This window comes from Hemibagrus wyckioides, linkage group LG03, assembly GCF_019097595.1.
Source record: "Hemibagrus wyckioides isolate EC202008001 linkage group LG03, SWU_Hwy_1.0, whole genome shotgun sequence".
NCBI classification, from domain to species: domain Eukaryota; kingdom Metazoa; phylum Chordata; class Actinopteri; order Siluriformes; family Bagridae; genus Hemibagrus; species Hemibagrus wyckioides.
The window spans coordinates 31,273,017-31,291,074 of record NC_080712.1 but is presented as its reverse complement, the minus strand read 5'-3'; the positions used below and the strand labels follow the sequence as shown (position 1 = coordinate 31,291,074).

Genomic DNA, 18,058 nt, shown 5'->3' with positions numbered 1-18,058 from the left:
GACTTTGGCTGTCTACAGGCAAGACACGTCTTTGTCTGCTCCTTCTGCTGTTGTTGTTGTTGCTGCTGCCGCCTCTCCATGACAACTCAAGACGGCGCCGGTGAGGTCGGCTGCCGTCTCGACTGCTCCTACCACTTTTTCTTTGTTTTTGTGTTTTAAATTAAGTTTCAGTACAGTAATACCGGCTAATTCTCCATCATGGAGTACATTCGTTACAATAGACATACTCTTATTTCTATTGGTGTACAATGTACTCACAATTCGATGTTTTTGACCCCGGATCCAAGCTGGCCGAGTGAGATCCTAAGGGAGAACGAAGGACGCGACCCGAAGTGGCGGCCCCGGGGGAAACGATCCGGAGTCAGGAACAGGCTGAGAGCCCATGCACACTGCACACCTCTGCCTAGCATCCTGCTCGCCAATGTCCAGTCACTGGAGAACAAGCTCGATGACCTCAGGGCCAGGGTAAAGTTCCAGAGAGACATTTGGGAGCAATCTCCTCTGCTTCACCGAGACATGGCTGAACCCAGCGGTGCCAGACCATGCCATCCAGCCAGCCAAGTTCTTCTCGGTTCACCGCATGGACAGAGTCGGGGAAGTCAAGAGAAGGCGGTGTGTTTAATGGTGAACAGCAGCTGGTGTCGTCCTTTTTATCTTCCTCGGGAGTTTACATCGGTCATAGTCAGCGCCGTTTATATTCCGCCTCAGGCAGACACGGACACTGCTTTATGCGAGCTGCATGAAGCACTCACACAGCACCAGACTCAGCACCAGGATGCTGTGCTTATTGTGGCGGTGGACTTTAATAGTGCCAACCTCAAACGCACAGCGCCAAACTTTTACCAACACATCAGCTGCCCCACCAGGGGTGAAAGGACACTGGACCACTGCTACACTACAGTCAGAGATGGCTACAAGGCACAATCTCGCCCACCGTTTGGGAAATCCGACCACGCCGCCATCTTCCTCATGCCAAAATATAAACAAAGGCTCAAGCAGGAAGTTCCAGCTAGGAGGGAGGTCTTACGCTGGACGGACCAATCGGTGGATGCTCTGCAGGACGCTGTGGAGGACGCAGCCTGGGACATGTTCCGGCGCAGCTCTGATGACGTCAACATGTTTACGGAAGCAGTTGTGGGATTCATCGGGAAACTAGCGGATAACACAGTTCACAAGACTATCATCAGAACGTTTCCCAGTCAGAAGCCATGGGTGGATAAATCTGTCCGCGATGCTCTGAGATCCCGCTCCGCTGCATACAACACGGGGCTCGCCAGCGGAAACATGGACGAGTATAAAGCTGCATCCTACAGCGTGCGCAGAGTGGTGAAGGAGGCGAAGCAGCGCTATGGACAAAAACTAGAGTCACAATTTCAACAAAGTGGCTCTAGGAGTCTGTGGCAGGGACTAAGGACTATGACGGACTACAAAACACCATCTTCAGGATCGGTGAATGCAGATGCTTCTCTAGCAGACGAGCTAAACACCTTTTATGCTTGCTTCGAGGCTGCAGCTCAGAGCGCTAACGGTGTTAGCAGCTCTAACAGCGCTATAGGCAGCACACACGAGGAGCATGCCGGAGAGGACAACGCATTCATCATCTCGGAGCATGACGTGAGGAAGGCATTCAGGAGAGTGAACACCAGGAAGGCAGAAGGACCAGATGGCATCACGGGTCGGGTCCTGAAGGCCTGTGCTGACCAGCTTGCTCCTGTGTTCACTGAGATTTCCAACCTCTCCCTGGAACAGTCTACAATCCCGACGTGCTTCAAACAGTCCACCATTGTTTCTGTCCCCAAGAAACCCCAGCCCGCCTGCCTGAACAACTACCGTCCAGTGGCCCTGACCTCAGTGGTGATGAAGTGCTTCGAAAGACTCATCAGAGACTTCATCACTTCTTCCCTACCTGACACCTTGGACCCGCTACAGTTCGCGTACCGTCCCAACTGATCTACTGAGGACGCCATCGCACACCTCCATCACGCAGCCCTGAGCCATCTGGACAGCAGAAGGGGGAATTATGTCAAAATGCTGTTTGTTGACTACAGTTCAGCGTTTAACACCATAATTCCCTCCATACTCACCACTAAGCTGGAGATCCTGGGCCTTAGCCCATCCCTGTGTCGGTGGATCTCCAACTTCCTGTGAGACAGACCTCAGGCAGTACGGGTGGGCAACCATGTCTCACCCTCACTCACCCTCAGCACTGGAGCCCCCCGGGGTTGTGTTCTGAGCCCCCTGCTGTACTCTCTGTACACCTTTGACTGTGTGGCCACTTCCAGCTCCACCAACATCGTGAAGTTTGCGAACGATACTGTGGTGGGCCTGATCTCCAATAACGACAAGACGGCCTACCTAGAGGAGATTAAAAACCTGGAGACATGGTGCCAGGTCAACAATCTCCTCCTGAACATCAGCAAGACTAAGGAGTTGATAGTGGACTTTAGCACAAAGCAGGAGAGGAATTACCAGCCCCTCACCATCAACGGGACCCCAGTGGAGAGAGTGGACAGTTTCCGGTACCTAGGTGTCTACATCACGCAGGACCTGACATGGTCCTGTCACGTTAACACCCTGGTGAAGAAGGCCCGGCAGCGTCTTTATCATCTCAGATGCCTGAAGGCCTTTAAACTGCCCTCAAAGGTGCTAAAGACATTCTACACCTGCACCATTGAGAGCATCCTGACGGGACGTATCACTGCCTGGTTTGGGAACAGCACCAAACAGGACAGGCAAGCTCTCCAGAGGGTGGTGCGATCAGCCGAGCGTACCATCCACACCGAGCTGCCTGACCTGGACACCATATACAGCAAGCGGTGCTGGACCAAAGCCAAGAAGATTATGAAGGACCTCAGCCATCCCAACAATGGACTCTTCTCTCTGTTGAGGTCAGGGAAACGTTTCCGTTCCTTGAAGGTGAACACAGAGAGAACGAAGAGGAGCTTTTTCCCGCAGGCCATTCGGGCCCTCAACCAGTACACCTAGGATCTGGACTCTCTGGTCTTACCCCCACACAACATAACATAACATTCTACCTCAGCTGATTGTTGCACATGCAAATATTGCACTACTTTGTACTCTGCACTACTCTGTACACACAATAACACTCTCACTGTACATCTTTTCTGTACATCTTTGTGTGCACACTGCACTGTCACTTTACTCCCTGTTAAACTGGACATTATATTTTGCCTTATATACACTTCTACAATATATTTATATATTTATCTTACATATGCACACTGTACATACTATATTCTTTTGCAACACCATTTCAATGTTGACCATTTTATCTACATACAACAATGTCTTGTAAGTTTATTCTAATTTAAAATGTCTACCTGACTCTAGCTGAGGACTTGGAGTCACATCATGATCACCAGGATGGTCTGAAGACTGCGCAGTGGGCGTGCGTCCTTGCTCAGCTGGACTGAAAGCTTGAGTGGACTTGCTCTTGTGCTTTTCCCAGTCCAGCACAACAGGGCGACATCCAGGTTCCACATACTCCAGCCCAAACCTCTCAGACGACGATGGTGGTGTTGGTGGAGCTAGTGATTAACACACAAGACATTAACATATACAGCAGATGTTTTAAGACAAAATGAAAATCCATTTGGAACACAATCAATTTATGACATGCAGTCAATATAGAAAAAAATACTTACACTGTGACTGTAGCTTGGAGGGGGAGATGTTCAATGTTGCACTCTCTAACTCGTCGGCGTCTTCCAATTCTGTTGTCGAAATACAAGAATTAGCAGTTTGTGTTTTCATTATAAAGGAAGCATACCCAACAGCTCTGCTGTCCCAAATCTCCCACCATGTACTCTTGGAGCGAGCGCCGAAACCAACCAGCTGGTCACCCTCTGATGATGCTGTAGGCGCAGCTGGATTTTTGAACGTGTAGCTAAGAAGAGACTGGACAAAGGTTAACAGACTGCTCTTGCTGGGTCCCTCGGCCGTAAAGACCCCTGCAGCCTCCTCTTGCTGAAGGTTCTTCATCAGGTATACTGTGTAACCAATGTCATTTTCAAGCAGCCACCGGAAAGATTTCCCCTTGTACTTTCCAAACTGCAGGATGTATTCGCCAAAAACTTCTCTTTTATCAGAGGCGCCACCTCCTCTCTGACTGACCACAGCAAGAGCGTTTCGTCTAACAAGCTCTTCCTCCTTCGGTGCCGACTTGTCCGGCAGAGACGGGTTGTCTTTGATCAGCCTGGCCTCCTCGGTTGGCTCCTGAAGGAGATATCCTAGTGGTCCCTTACGGAACACGACCTTAACGCATCCTGGGAAAAACACAGCCTTTTTGTGCATGATGATCTGTAAGACAGAAAAAGTAGTAACTGTTAGAATTTAGTATGTCTGTTTTAAAACAAAATCTTACAATAATCACTATAAAAAAAAAACTTAAAGGGCAGTGGGCCATCAGAACCATCACAGACAAAGAGTTTCAGACACTCAAGTGTCAGACACTCATTACCATAAAGAGTGTAACCTCATTAGCATTAAAAGCATTCGATGCGTTTCCTAGAATGTAACTTGAAACACAAAACTGTGTTTTTTACAGTCATTAAATACATAGAGAAGCACAAAATAACGTTAACATTAATAATTTGACCATTAAAGCAGCCAAAGCTGTCAAAGGGCAAACACTCCCAATAGGACAGAACTAACGTCATTTAAAAATACTGTAATAGATGTAATCCGATAAACACTACAATAATAATAATAATAATAATAATAATAATAATAATAATAATAATATAATAATAATAATAATAATAATAATAATAATAATAACAACAACAACAACAACAACTCATTCGTTAAACAGAAATAAACAAACGGTCTCGCTTAGCATCGCGTGCATGTTCATGTATTAGAATGAAAAAAAAACAAGAACAAACAAACAAACAAAACAAACAAACATTACACAAGTAAAAACACCACCGTTCATTAATTCACCAGACAATAAAGACGATAAAAAGGTAAATAACGAGAGAGAACATACAAGGAAAAAATCATAATCTATATGTTTTAACACGAAAAGCATATTCAAGTCAAGCTCGTGACTTATAGTTAAGCTCGTGAGTTATAGTTAAGCCATTACATTAATCATTCACGAACAATGTTTGATGCTAGCGTGTTTGCAGAGAAGCTAATTTGGGCATTAACTGTAAAAAGCAAACACACGCTAATGTAATTTTAAAGTACAGTAACATACCTGTCATCGAGGTGCTGACACTTTGCTGAATGAACTGGACAGGGGTCGGACACTGCGCGTACACTGACGACGCGCGCGTGCGCAGACCGGAGCAAAATCACCGAACAGCGCCAGCAGAGGGTCAGCGGCCGAAAATATACCGCAGCCGTAGTGTTTTAGCATCGGGCTCGATTCCCGGACAATGCAATATGATCATAACTCAGTCGTTTACATATCAGAGGACAGATGAGGTGGACAGTTAGGATATATGGTAAGATGTGATTGAATGAATAGATGGAGGACAATGTTATTAATATTTTTTCATGTTTGTGAGATTGTGTGCCAAATCTTGCATCCTGTGTACCAAATAAGTAGTGTATCTGTTGTATCAATTTTCCCATCCTTTCGGATGAAAGAAGTAAGGATTACAGATCGTTATTCCTACCCTGTTATAATACAGTGTTGGAGGCATAAAAACGATCTTTTTTAGGTATTTGTTCTGCACAGAAAATTAGCACCAGGAATGTAAATCTTTTAATTTGTTCATTAACTAAGGATGGTTGTTTGTGCATAAAATACAATTATTAAAGTAATGATCAGCATTTTCATATAATTACATATTAATGTAGCTGCTGTCTATCTGCAGTTGATATTACAAAATAGTGATGTAACACACAGTTCATAAAGCTTTTTGCTTTTTCTCTTCTAAACCCCTGCGGTTTGGTGGATGTGTCTCTGACAGACGTCCTGTGCAACAAGTGATTTATTTTACATTTTCAGGTACAGCAGTTAGATAAAAATAAAAGTTTCAAAAAGTGGAAATTGAGTCTCACATTATTTCAATTTTATCCACACACAAAACATTAATGGTGAACATTTTTGACTTTGTAATATTATTCTCTCAAGTCTTGGTGATAGGCCATTATTAAACAATAAAGAAAGTAAGACATCTTTTTTATATAGACAGTTGAGTAGCCTACTATCTTTTTTGACAGAATTTATCATTATAATAACTTAATTATTTCCTGGATTTTGTATCATCATAGTCCCTAAATGTATATAAATGCAGGAAATGGGATTCAAATCAAAAACATTTTCCCCCCATTCCCCCCACTTGTCAAACCAAAGTTACACCCTTGTGTGTGTGTGTGTGTGTGTGTGTGTGTGTATCGCGTGCTGTAAACTGTAAATCGTGTTGTAAACGGCGACAGTGCTAAAACTAACACAATCAACATTTAAATGAATGCCTATGACATTTCTTCTAAACTCCTGGGCTAAAATATATCCGGGATAAAACGGGACTCGAGCCCTCGAATGATTAGCGACGTCCCTGTGCGCCACCACGTTTGCTGCAGTGGAAACTTTAAACTTTTACTGTGAGAGCTGTGTGACTACTCCATAGCTTTTAGATTTGTTGAAATTTGGCTTTTCTTTCGCTGCATCCACAGAGCTAACAGCCATCGTTACCCCGCTGGCATCACCCCTCAGTGTGTTTTGCTGCTTTTTAACCTCCTCTGATTGTCGTGCCATGTTCATGGCTTTTGTCAGGTCCAAATCCATCTCCATTTGCATAAGCTCAGATAGGGTCTTCTCTTATAAGTTCATCATACAATGTCCAGTAGTTACGCTGCTCTATAGCGCATACAGTGCAGTAACGAAAGCATCGACATTGGTCTCATTGGGCATATATGAATCGTGCTCGTTCATAAACAACGTTCTTTTTCTCTATGAAGGAGTGAAAGCCATCGTTCACTTTGTTGTACTGCCGCTGATCTGGGTCATTCACAAGTTTCAGGCTTCTTAAAACATCATGGGCTTCATCATCCCCCATACAATAAATCAGAGTGTTCACCTGATGCTCTCCGGGGCTTGCCGTCAAGTTACTGCTTGTCTCCGTCATTAATTTTGCTCATCTGACTCTTTTCTTTATTCCCAGGCAGACCGCTGCTGTGTAGGTGTGTAAGCGTGCGCGTGGCAGAGCTTTGACTATAGACAGCCAAAAGGGTCACAATGAAACAACACGCAGTTTCGGTAAAAATGAAGAAAATGAAGTAAAACCGTGATTTATTGTTTTGGAATAAACGACAGTATTGTGGTAGGTTAAAAATGTTTGTACTCTTTATTAAAGGTAGATTTTTTCAATTATCAAATATTCAAATCTTATATCTCTATCACGTTTGCTGTAGTCTGATTCTGTTTTAAGATTATATGTAGCACTGAAATCCTGAAAGAACAATTAATTTGCTAATATTATATCATTATAGTTATCGGTGAAAGAAGACTGGCTTGCGTGGCTGTTTTCCGGGGACTATTTTTCACAGCGGAAGGGTACAGAGGCTTCAGGAACTAAGCATTGGTGGTTCAGTGGTAGAATTCTCGCCTGCCACGCGGGAGGCCCGGGTTCGATTCCCGGCCAATGCAAAAAAGCTTTTTGTTTAGGGCCAAATTGAAACAATTTGCAGTTTTACAGGTTTAACACGGTGTAATAAAGCTCTTATCTGCTACTGCTTGAGATTGAATATTGTTTTGGAAAATTTGACAGTTGTGTGGTGTATACACTTTGACATACTTGAATGTGTAATACTTGACTACTTGTGATTAATTTCTCAGCCAATGCAAAAATCTTTCTTTTTTTTCTATTTGCCATCTTCTTAGTACTTGATGACTGGTGCCTTTAAAATAATTAAATCACTAAAATACCAGATGAGGGTAAACAATGCGCTATGGTTCGTTCATCACTTCAGTGATATAACAGCTTTATAGAAACAAATCTACTGAACATAACTTTCTCATTCATTTTGTTCTACTGTGTCATGTTTTTTGTTCACTAAAGTTATGTGACTGGTTCTGGCCGCTTCTTCCTGCTTTTTAAAGACTGCATTAGAGTCTGGACTGTAAAGGAAAATAACATAAATAAACAATATTGTCCCTACTATGAGTCTGAAGGAAAGTGGTAGACCTTCTGATTCTGAATGAACTGATTCTGGCAGTTCTTGAATGAAATAAACAACCTGATTATGTCATTTGTCAATGAATCAATAGAAATAAGTGAATTAAATTATCTCACTGATATTGACTCAGCTGATATATGCATGATGGTTGTTCAGTTCATTTCCCTTTCACCAAGAATAGAAGGGGGGGGGTGCATTTAAAAAGTCTGTAGCACGAAGACATTTGTCTGTACAGTTACATTTGTATTTGTGACTACTCTCTCAGAACTAGCCTGACTGAAATGTCTTTCTTGTAAACAAATTCTCCAGACCATCTCTTTGCTGATTTTAATCAATCATTATACTAGACTTTCAGAATTTAAATTAATTCACTGAGGGAATGAAACAGTGATTTCTTTCTTTTTAGATACTTGCATGACACACATTCAAAATCACAACTGTCTCCATTTGAGATAATTTTGGGCAGGCCATTTCCAACCACCTTAGACTAAATGTAATCCTGGTGTTTTCTTTTCAGTTAACCTGGAGGTGATTGTCTGCGATTTCTCTCATGCAGTATTTGTACAATTGAACAGTATGCATGATAATGTCTCTGTCCCTCTCCCTTTACTCATAGAGCAGCCTGCTCACCCTTTTGTATTCCATGTGATGCTGTACTAGGTAAAAAGTCTTAAAGACTTATGCCTACAAACAAAAAATAATAATTATTATTATCTGGCGCCACCTACTGGTGAAATGATCTAACTCACGGAAAGGGACACAAAACAAATCAATCAAATCTATTTCAGAAAACGCAATCAAAAGATTTAATAGTTGAATAGTTAATTGTTGAAGATGAACAAATCTATACATCATAACTGATTAGTTTACTTAATAGCTTTAAATAGCACGAATGCAAGTTTTACTTTAACTGTTATTCCTCAATTATTAATGTATGATAAAGCTGTAATACAGCTAGTGTTTGGTACTGACCGTGGTTGACTAGTGTTTTTGATAATGTGACAGTTGTGTAGCAGTTTAATAATGTATGTACATGGAATTAAAGATTTATTTCCACAAATACTTGAATGTTTGTCAGTGATAAGTTCCAGTGTCAAATAGAAACAGGTCACAAAATAAAGGAAAAAACAAGATTCAGATCATCAAACAAATTTTTAATATTACACAAAGATAATGCAAGTAAATACAAAATGCATGATTTTATTTACTAGGGAAAAAAAGCAGTCCAATCCTACCTGGCCCTATGTGAAAAATTAATTGCCCCCTCCTGTTAAATCATGATTAACCATATTATTTTAGAAAGCTGAGTTAAATTTGACTAGACACACCCAGGCCTGATTACTACCAGACCTGTTGAATCAAGAAATCGCTTAAATAGAACCAGTCTGACAAAATGAAGCATGCTTAAAGAGCAATACATCATGCCCCGATCTAAAGAAATTAAAGAACAGATGAGAAACAAAATAGTTGACATGTATCAGTCTGAAAAGGATTATAATTAAGGGTTATTATTTATTTATTTAATATTCATAGAATTTCTCTTGAATATAACATAATTTTAATCATAACACAAATCTAGCAAAGAAAAGCACAAGCTCAGACCACCCTAAACTTTTGAATTAAGGCTTCCAGCATCATGAAACATCTCTCTCACCCTGACCTCACATGACCTGTTCATGGCACACTCCACACATTACTGACCTTTCAGTTAAAAGATCTTTGTTAATAAAAATATTTCAGTTAATTGACATTTCACCTTCTTGGAGTGTGGTTTGCTGTAGTTCTGTAGATTTATCAGTTTATTGCATGTCTCGAGTGCCTTTAAAATACAGTAGAAAACCAATGTCTGCGTTTAATTTCGAGAATTTTTATGAATCCCGTCTCGAAAAATATCATTATTTAACACATGATTCATCAAATATACACCAGATGGGCAGAATGTTTATTTTCTCACTGCAGTCTCGCAATAAGACACTTTTATTCTCGCGTTCAGATGTTTAAGCGTGCACGTGGCTTTGACTATGGAAAGCCAAAAGGGCAAACAACACGCAGAAACAAACCCGCAGTTTTCGTGAAAATTAAGAAATCTATACATCCTACTTGAATTATTGTTTTGGGGAAAAATGACAGTAGTTAGACAATGTTATATTATTATCACGTTTGCTGTCGTAGAAAAGTGGTAGAATTCTCGCCTGCCACGCGGGAGGCCCGGTTTCGATTCCCGGCCAATGCAATAATTTACCTTTTTTTCAAAGCCAAAGGGGCCAAAAGACAAACAAGGTGTAATAAAGGTGTAATAAAGCATTAATAAAGCTGCTATTTGGTACTGCTTGAGGTTGAATATTGCTTTGGAAAATTTCACAGCTGTGTGGTGTGTACACTTATTTTATGTACTTGTCTCAGCTTGCCAGATGTTGCCAGCTGTTCTCCAATATGGTATTGATGCCTGAGGTCAAGTCCAGAGCAGTAGGCTAGAAAATAGTATCACATTTACAGTATAAACTGATGAAAATAGAGCCCCTTAGAATGCATGTCCGATGAGGTATTAATTTGCTATATGACAAATAATGAACTTATTCTTTCCTATATAGCTTTCCTATATATATGCTTAATGATTAAGATTAAGTCTGATTCAGAATCTGAAGAATTTTTTGCAATTTGCTGCTCTTTCTGATTCACTGCTCTTTCTGATTCACTGTACATAATTTGGATTTAAAAAAATGCTAACTGTATACTACAGATAACTAGTTTTGCATACATATATGCACAGTAATATCCTACTTTGAATGTATTTTATTCCAATGTTCTCTTCAAAACTGCAGGCTTATTTTAGGTAAATTCAAGGGGCAAAGTGTGGCAAAAAACAAACACTGTCCTGCTCCGTCAGCAAGGCCCACACACAAACACACAGAGGACCCTGACCTTCCTCTGGTTCATCTAGTGGACTAGAAAGTATCGTTCTGTGGTTTTCTGACCAGCAGCCACTATGAAGCTCAAACTGCTCCTGCTGCTACTTGTCTTTCTCTGTACCTTCATCATACCTGCACAGGTGAGGTTTAACCCATCTACATGTTTTGTCTCTTTGTGCTCACTTTATACTTAATATACACTTATACATAATAAATTCTCATGTCAAATCAGTTGTCAAAACATGACAACCATCCTAGAAACAAGCATGGAAAAAAGGACCAGAAGGAGAAATCAGGAGAGAGACATGGCTTTAAATTCGGAAAGCGACGGGGAAGAGTAGAGGGTAGGAGACATTTCATTTTTTTTAGACTACATACCTTTATGGGGAAAAGATTGATTGTTGTGTAAAGCTGTATTTCAACATGTTATACCATGAAATCGCAACATCATGGTATCATGTTACAAATGTGTGAAAAAAAAAAGAACCATGCATAAACATGCATGTGTTGAAATAAAAGAATTCTGTAAAAAAAAAATCCTGCATTTTAAAGTGAAGAAATAAAAGGAAAAAATGAATCCTGTAAAAATCACATGTGAACAAGTTCAGTAGGAATATTTAAGATAACACAACTAGAAAAATAGTGATCAATGAAGTGTATAATGTCAAATAAAATGTGTCAAATAAATAAATAAATAAACCACCTACATTATTATTATTATTATTATTATTATTATTATTATTATTATTATTATTATATCATTCTTTCTTCACACACACTCAGCACTGACCCTTAAAATCAATCTCATTTATGACATAACTTTATTTTTAAAAGACCTGCTGGCCGACTACGATGATGACAGCAGTGATGATGAAGATGATGAAGACAGGGGCGAATGGCTGTTTCAGCTTCAAGATGTGAGAGGTGTGAACTAATAAATGCTGATTTTTTTTGTTGTATTTTAGGTACATTTAACATATAGGTCTGGTATATGATTACTGACCCTTTTACAATGATACACAGGGTAAAGACGGCTCTTTACCCTGTGTATCACTGTAAAAGGGATTACCATGGAACCACAACTGACCACATATAAACTGTGTGACACTGATATGGTAGTAGCATTGGAGTATGTAGGGTTGCTGGTGCTCTATTTCTATTGGTTGGTGTATGTATTTGGGGAGGGAGGGGGGTATTACATGGCTATGGCTACAAAGTGCAAATCATTGTTTGTGTATGTTGGGAAATATTCAGGCAGAGAGTAAAAATGTACCTGGTGCATGGATGTACACCTGGGGTATGTAAAAATTCTGCACAATATATGGTGCAAGGTCTAATCAAAACTCCTCCCCAGTCATTTCAGAGTCAAAGCAGCTTCTAAAATCTGATCGAATGTAGAAACATCATCTGGAGGGGATGTGGTAGCATAGTGATTAAGGCCCTGGGCTACTGCTCAGAAGGTTAGGTCCATAAAGCTACCATTGCTGGTTCTCTGAGCAAGGCCCTTAACTGTTCGGTTGTAAGAAATGCGATAAAAATATAAGTCCCTCTGGATAAGGGTATCTGCTGAATGCCAGAAATGTAAGTGAGGAGCTCTGCATTGGGTTTTAGTTTGATAATTGAACACATTTGCTCCGAAAGGAGACATGGCGTAAGGTGTTAATCTGTTTCCTGAAATTATCCTCACACACACACACACACACTAAAAATGATCTCAGTTCCATTCTTACACTAGCATTCCAAATATATTGTATTTAATATTTACATTTGGCCAGAATTGTATTTACGGTATAGGATCATGTCTTGTCTGCAGGTCGGTTGTAGAATTACACATCAAGTCTGAGTATATTCACTTCTCATGTTGTATCACTTCATCTGTCTCTGGTCAAATTAGGGAGCTGCAAGCCAAATCCATGCCTCAACAATGGAGTGTGTGAGGAAAAGAAAGGCAGATACAAGTGCAAGTGCCCCAAAACTTTCAGAGGCAGGAGATGTGAGAAAAGTAAGAGATCAAGTCACATAACCTCCAAACTGAATTTTTCTTTTAAATAATAATTATTTCATTGATTTGACATATTTTTCTTGAAGGGAATATTATTTTTGTTTACAGGTAAAAAAATCTGCAAGAAGGATATGTGTGGATACGGTCAGTGTGTTCTTACGACGAGTCCTCCTTTCTTCGAGTGCAAGTGTAAAGCACCATTCGTACCCCCCAACTGCAAAAGAAGTAAGATTTATTCTTGCACAGGCCAGCTTTACATCTTATGAGATATCAAACACTATCGTAAAGGCCCTTACATCTGAATCCTGGAGAAATAACAAGTTTTTTATATGCTGCATCTAAAACATTATGATGCTTTAAGTAGGTACGAAATAAAGCTTGTTATAAGACGTATCATTTAATGATAGATAGATAGATAGATAGATAGATAGATAGATAGATAGATAGATAGATAGATAGATAGATAGATAGATAGATAGATAGATACTTTATTCATCCCAATGGGAAATTTACAATATGTTACAGTATAGCATCAAAAAAGTTGCTTGTTTTCATAACCAGAGCAGTGGTGGATTTTCTTAAATAATTAACAACAACAATAATAATGACACTTTTTATCCATTTAATGATGTAGAAACTAGTTAGTTCCTGTTATCACTTATGTTATATAACAATTATATACAGTCATTAGCTCAAGAGACTCCTTTTCTCTCTCTCAGAGAGAGAAATCAGAAATCCCAGGTTAGCATGTTACCCTCTGCTGTGAAAATGTGAAAACAATACAGATTTAACTCAATTTCACTTGTGCTCTTTTACACCAGTTGCTCCATGTGAATGGAACCCATGTGTGAATGGAGGAACCTGTCAGAAAGACGGTCAAAACTTCGACTGTGTTTGCTTACCAGGTTTTTCTGGAAAATTCTGTCAGGTTGGTAAGTATGTATTTGTAATTTTTTAATGAACTTGGCTTCACTTTCTAGAAATAACCCTTGAGAAACAAACATGGTTTACGCTTCATCAACCAGTCAAATGTTTTTTTGTTTTTTTTGAGGTCCACTTGACTGTTATGAAGGAAACGGTGAGTCCTACAGAGGGAGGGTATCAGAGACAGAGGACGGAGATGAGTGTCTTTTCTGGAATTCTTACTTGCTCCTGGGTAAAGGAACAAGCCCCTTCACTACAGCTAATGACCCTCAGGGTTTGGGTCCTCACAACTACTGCAGGTATTAAGCTATACATGTCTTCATGTCTCTTAGTCTTTAATCATGAGAGGCAAATCAACCGAGTTCAGTTTTCGAAGCTTACATGTTTCCCTTAAATCACAGAAATCCAGATGGTGATTCAAAGCCATGGTGCTTCACACGATCAGGAAAGAAGATAAAATGGGATCATTGCGATGTGAGGAAATGTCCCACTGGTAATTATGTTTCTCCTTGACACATTATCATGTTATTAGATTGTCTAATAGTACATACACTTGTCTAGCAACATGAAATGAAGATCTGAAGATCTTCACCACTTAACCAAGAGGTCCAATCAGTTTAGCTAAGTGGTTCCAATTTGGCAACAATAAAAATTTCAATTTTCTGGAATATTTTGTCCATTAAGTATTCCTTTGACCTTTAAAGACCTGATAAATACCATTTATCTGTGTTCTTAGCTTGGGTTCCATTTGGAACCTTCTCTTAGAGGAAAACTATTGTTTTAGGTTTCTACAAAGAATCCTTCAGGAATCATCCATTTAGAAAAAAATAGGGGTTAATTATGGGATAGTTTATTTAGAATTTCTGTCTAAAGGAAACTCTTACTCTTACTGATGGTTTCCACCAGAGGGTTAATGGGGGTTAATGATCAAAAGATTGTGTTCTACAACACAATTCAATGAACTCAGAACTAAACAAAAATGAACCTTGTTTTTCCTTCTTTTTCACATTTGACATTATTTTAGATGCAATCACCAATGACCGTCTGAAACCGAAGCCAACAGCACATCCTGCTGCCATTCCCCCAGCCATAAAACCCATAAAACCAGATTCTTCAGAAATTCACATTCCTGGAATACCCCCACTAGGAAGTGATGCTGCAGGAGGCCACAAACCAGGAAGTGATGCTGTAGGAGGCCACGAACCAGGAAGTGATGCTGTAGGAGGCCACGAACCAGGAAGTGATGCTGTAGGAGGCCCTGAACCAGGACCCGACACTGTAGGAGGCCCTGAACCAGGAACCGACACTGCAGGAGGCCCCGAACCAGGAACTGACAGTGCAGGAGGCCCCGAACCAGGAATCGACACTGCAGGAGGCCCCGAACCAGGAACCGACACTGCAGGAGGCCCCGAACCAGGAACCGACACTGCAGGAGGCCCCGAACCAGGAACCGACACTGCAGGAGGCCCCGAACCAGGAACTGACACTGCAGGAGGCCCCGAACCAGGAACTGACACTGCAGGAGGCCCCGAACCAGGAACTGACACTGCAGGAGGCCCCGAACCAGGAACTGACACTGCAGGAGGCCCCGAACCAGGAACTGACACTGCAGGAGGCTCCACACCAGAAAGTAATACCACTGGAAGCCTTATCCCAATAGATGACACTAATGGAGAACCTTCTCCACCTACTGAGGAAACCCATACCCCAGACATCCATACACAAGGAGTGACAGAAAAACCCACCATCGTGCCACCGGTGAGACAATTTGAAACATGTGGCAAACCCCAACCAAAAAGGCCAATCAGTCGTATTTATGGGGGTATTAAGGCACTTCCTGGTGGCCAGCCATGGCAGGCTTCAATTCAGGTCAGATCCAAAGATACAACACTGCCCTTCAGACATGTATGTGGAGGCACTCTTATTAAACCATGCTGGGTGCTGACCGCAGGACATTGTATGTGAGTACTCTCTACTGTGTGCTATACTGACCATTCACCAAGACATGTTTAGTGACCGAGGGAAGTCTGGTTCTATTTGTAATGGCCCAAATGCAAACAAAGCTAAACAAACAGTGTACTGTAGCTGCACATTGGCCTCCCGGTAGTGGAGTCACTCTGCTTATGTGTATATGGCCTCACTGCCCTCAAGAATCTAAATGTGGGCGTAGACAGGGATGGGTGGAGGACCAAAGGGTATTTAACTCAGGATCGCATTAATAATTTCCTAAGTATCGATTCCTTGAGAAAGTGTTGTTTATTCATGTTTGAGTAATCATATATGGAGATTTACAGTCAACTGATATTCCAAGCTGAAATTCAGATACCAGGTGAAACATGAATGAAGGAAATGAATGTTTTTGAGAGTAGCTGCTCTGTTAAGATTTCAAAACATGTTTGTTTTCACAGTGATAGCAAAAAGGATTTCCAAGTGGTTCTGGGAAGTATTAATTTGGCGAAGCCTGAGCCATCACATCAAACTCTGGAGGTTGTAGAGACCATTATCCATGAGCAATACAGAGAGACACCCGAGTCGGTCTACAACGACATTGGTGATTACTGTTTACTTATTGGTTATTTTTTACAGCAGAACAATATTGTCATATTGTTCTGCTGTAAAAAAAAAAGATATCTGATATCCTGGGATCTCTTTTTTATGATCATGTTACCTTTGTATCTTAATGTATTATCTGCAGCTCTGCTTAAGCTGAAAGCTAAAAATGGCAAGTGTGCAGAGGAGAACCAGTTTGTAAAGACAGCCTGCTTGCCCACTGTCAATTTTCCTGACGGAACCGAGTGCAGCATTTCTGGATGGGGAGCCACTGAATGTAAGTGCGAGAATCTTCATGAGAAGAAGTACAATATGAGAATAAAAACTTTTCAGAAGTCATACAACGACAGACTGATTAAATAAACTTTCTTTTCTCTCTTTTGTTTTTAGCACAATATAGCTCCAGTCAGTTACTGGATGCTGATGTGTTGCTGATTTCCCAGGACACTTGCTCCAGCAATAAAGTGTACGGGAAAGTCATAGATAACAATATGTTCTGTGCGGGTTACCTGGAGGGAGGAGTGGACTCGTGTCAGGTGAGAAATTCGATTGGTTCTAAGGTCTTTCTGCATACAGCAGGAAGAAATGAGCAGGCCGTTAAAATGACAGAAATTCTTTATTATATAAAAAAACATTTACAGAAAATTAAGAAAAAAAATCACCTGAAAGGAAGAATAAATAGATATAAACATGTATAGATACAAAAAAAACAATACTAAAGAAATATGGAGAAAAAATGGCTCATCAATACAATTTATTTATTAATAAATTTTTAATCTATTTAATTTCATATCATAATCAGATCCTAAAAACACATGCAAAATTTTTTAAATTTTTTTTAATTAATTAATTAATTAATTATTTTTGTGGACTACATGGTCCATTAAAGGTGGTAATTTAAAAAATATATATCTTTGCTCACTCTGATAGGGTGACTCCGGAGGGCCTTTGGTCTGCGTGGAAAATCAGGTACACTATATCTACGGCATCGTTAGCTGGGGTGACAACTGTGGACTGCAGAACAAGCCCGGGGTATATACTCGAGTCACAAACTTTGTGGACTGGATCAACAGGAAAACAGCTGCAGCAGGTGTATAAATTCTGTTAGAATAGCTTTGACAAAAAAATAGAAAATAGTAGGGTTCAAATATGTAATAATTAATTTTAGGAGCAAAGACATAATGTTATAATTCATCTTCTACAGAATATGTTCAATTAAATGAGAAATTGGTTATGAGTCCAAATAAATAAATAAATAAAAAGTCTTAAATAAATATGCTCTTGAACCAAATATATTTGTGAAGTGATTATTTTTTATTTTAATATTTTAAAGTGGCAGTGTTGCTGGGGTCAGTGATATGAATTCAAACTGCTGTCCTAAACTGAAAAAGTTAATGCATTTAATTTCATGCATTTTCATTTTAGCGTAAAAGTAGCTTTAATTAAAAAAGAAAAAGAAAAAAAAAGAAAGAAATCCAGCACAGGCTCCAGCCACTGATGGTCATCATGATGGTCTGTG

At 40.2% G+C, this 18,058-nt stretch overlaps 2 protein-coding genes and 1 non-coding gene across 4 annotated transcripts; 2 read left to right on the top strand and 1 right to left on the bottom strand.

Annotated features, from left to right (window-relative positions):
• Nucleotides 1–1,848: 1,848 nt before the first annotated feature.
• LOC131351056 (uncharacterized) lies at nucleotides 1,849–4,318 on the bottom strand. Its single transcript, XM_058386173.1, has 2 exons — nucleotides 3,666–4,318; nucleotides 1,849–3,548 (listed from the first exon to the last, which is right to left on the bottom strand). Exons 1-2 carry the CDS (start codon nucleotides 4,312–4,314, stop codon nucleotides 3,319–3,321), a joined length of 879 nt encoding a protein of 292 aa, XP_058242156.1. The 5' UTR covers nucleotides 4,315–4,318; the 3' UTR covers nucleotides 1,849–3,318.
• Nucleotides 4,319–7,553: 3,235 nt separating this feature from the next.
• trnag-gcc (transfer RNA glycine (anticodon GCC)) lies at nucleotides 7,554–7,624 on the top strand. Its single transcript has one exon. It is a non-coding gene; the product is annotated as a tRNA-Gly (tRNA).
• A 3,420-nt stretch (nucleotides 7,625–11,044) lies between these two features.
• On the top strand, nucleotides 11,045–17,830 carry LOC131345911 (hyaluronan-binding protein 2-like). Of its 2 annotated transcripts, XM_058379109.1 has the most exons (14): nucleotides 11,045–11,203; nucleotides 11,296–11,407; nucleotides 11,898–11,987; nucleotides 12,958–13,065; nucleotides 13,174–13,290; nucleotides 13,887–13,997; nucleotides 14,117–14,288; nucleotides 14,391–14,482; nucleotides 15,014–15,214; nucleotides 15,245–15,950; nucleotides 16,398–16,540; nucleotides 16,685–16,816; nucleotides 16,930–17,075; nucleotides 17,470–17,830. In XM_058379109.1, exons 1-14 carry the CDS (start codon nucleotides 11,141–11,143, stop codon nucleotides 17,635–17,637), a joined length of 2,361 nt encoding a protein of 786 aa, XP_058235092.1. In that variant the 5' UTR covers nucleotides 11,045–11,140; the 3' UTR covers nucleotides 17,638–17,830. The 2 variants fall into 2 exon arrangements, with proteins under 2 accessions (XP_058235092.1, XP_058235082.1); XM_058379099.1 differs by having other exon boundaries at nucleotides 15,014–15,950.
• Nucleotides 17,831–18,058: the final 228 nt, after the last annotated feature.